Source organism: Austrofundulus limnaeus, unplaced genomic scaffold (genome assembly GCF_001266775.1).
Source record: "Austrofundulus limnaeus strain Quisiro unplaced genomic scaffold, Austrofundulus_limnaeus-1.0 Scaffold79, whole genome shotgun sequence".
In the NCBI taxonomy this organism is placed as follows: domain Eukaryota; kingdom Metazoa; phylum Chordata; class Actinopteri; order Cyprinodontiformes; family Rivulidae; genus Austrofundulus; species Austrofundulus limnaeus.
Window position 1 is genome coordinate 762,058 of NW_013952481.1, and position 1,068 is coordinate 763,125.

At 37.4% G+C, this 1,068-nt stretch overlaps 1 protein-coding gene across 1 annotated transcript in view; it reads right to left on the reverse strand.

The window, feature by feature from the left end:
• The window catches only part of rassf9 (Ras association domain family member 9), a gene marked incomplete at its 5' end in the record, with an annotated part of 21,728 nt that extends 20,837 nt beyond the window's left edge, over positions 1-891 (reverse strand). Inside the window, 1 exon segment of the mRNA XM_014011274.1 lies at positions 696-891. Within this exon segment, the coding sequence (XP_013866728.1) occupies positions 696-742 (47 nt within the window).
• Between the last annotated feature and the right edge of the window lie 177 nt (positions 892-1,068).

A 1,068-nucleotide genomic window follows, 5' to 3' on the forward strand; every position in this document is an offset into this window, starting at 1 on the left:
ATTGATTGTTAGTCAATCTATAAGATAAATCAACTTCAGATTAATTAATTAATCAATAACTTGCATCCTTAATTCATACAGGAATGAAATTAATTTATATCTACTCATATTTATGTAATTAAGCGTTTTAATGATTTAGCCGATTAATCGAAAAAATAATCGTTAGTTGCAGCCCTAAAATTCAAGTTAAAAGATTATAATGTAATGATTTGAACTTCTTGCAGAATGCAACATTTGGTTTATAAAAGTACAATTCTGAGTCACTATGGAGCCAGAAGCAATTTACTTTTTGTCCAACTTTAGTTCAAACTCAGTATTAACTCATCAGTTCATTTTGTATATAAACTCTTTCTCTAAATGGAGACCACTGGACTGTTTACAACAGTATTTTTAAGGTGTTTTACTCATAACACCTCTTCAAAATGGTTGAACTATTCTTTTAAATGCCATAGCACAAAACTAAAACTGCACCTCCTCCCAGTTCAGACACTGGTTCTTCTGATTAAGGTTTTTGTACTATAATCCTTAAAACAAATTCTTCCTGCACACTGAATGGACTTTAGTTTACCCGTAGATGCACGTGAACGCAGCCTGGTTTTAACTACAACTGAAGTCAGTTTGTTCCTGCTGCTCACTGATCATCTGCCCGCAGACCAACCACCAAACAAACACACTTTCCTCATCTGTCAACTTACCTGTTCTTCAAACGAGCTTTCAGGAAGTTTTTTCCAAACGGAGCCATGGCTCAGAAAACACAAGAACACAAAATAAAAAAAATAAAAAATGAAAGAAAGACAGAAAGAAAGCAAACCCTTCACAGTCCAGGCATGGCAGGACGCTTAACTGAAAATGTTTTCAGTGGAGGAGGGAAAAAAAAAAGTTTGCAGAAGCGTCCCAAACGCAACTCTGTCCGCCCCCAGCCGAAAGCCAGAGGGAGGTGTTCCCTGAGAAAACCTGGTCCAACTCTGCCCCCTTTCACCTGCTGCAGCTCCCGCAGAGGAAACCTGAAAAACTGGCTGTACCACAGTAATAAACTACTACAACTACTACTAGGCCTACTACAAATAC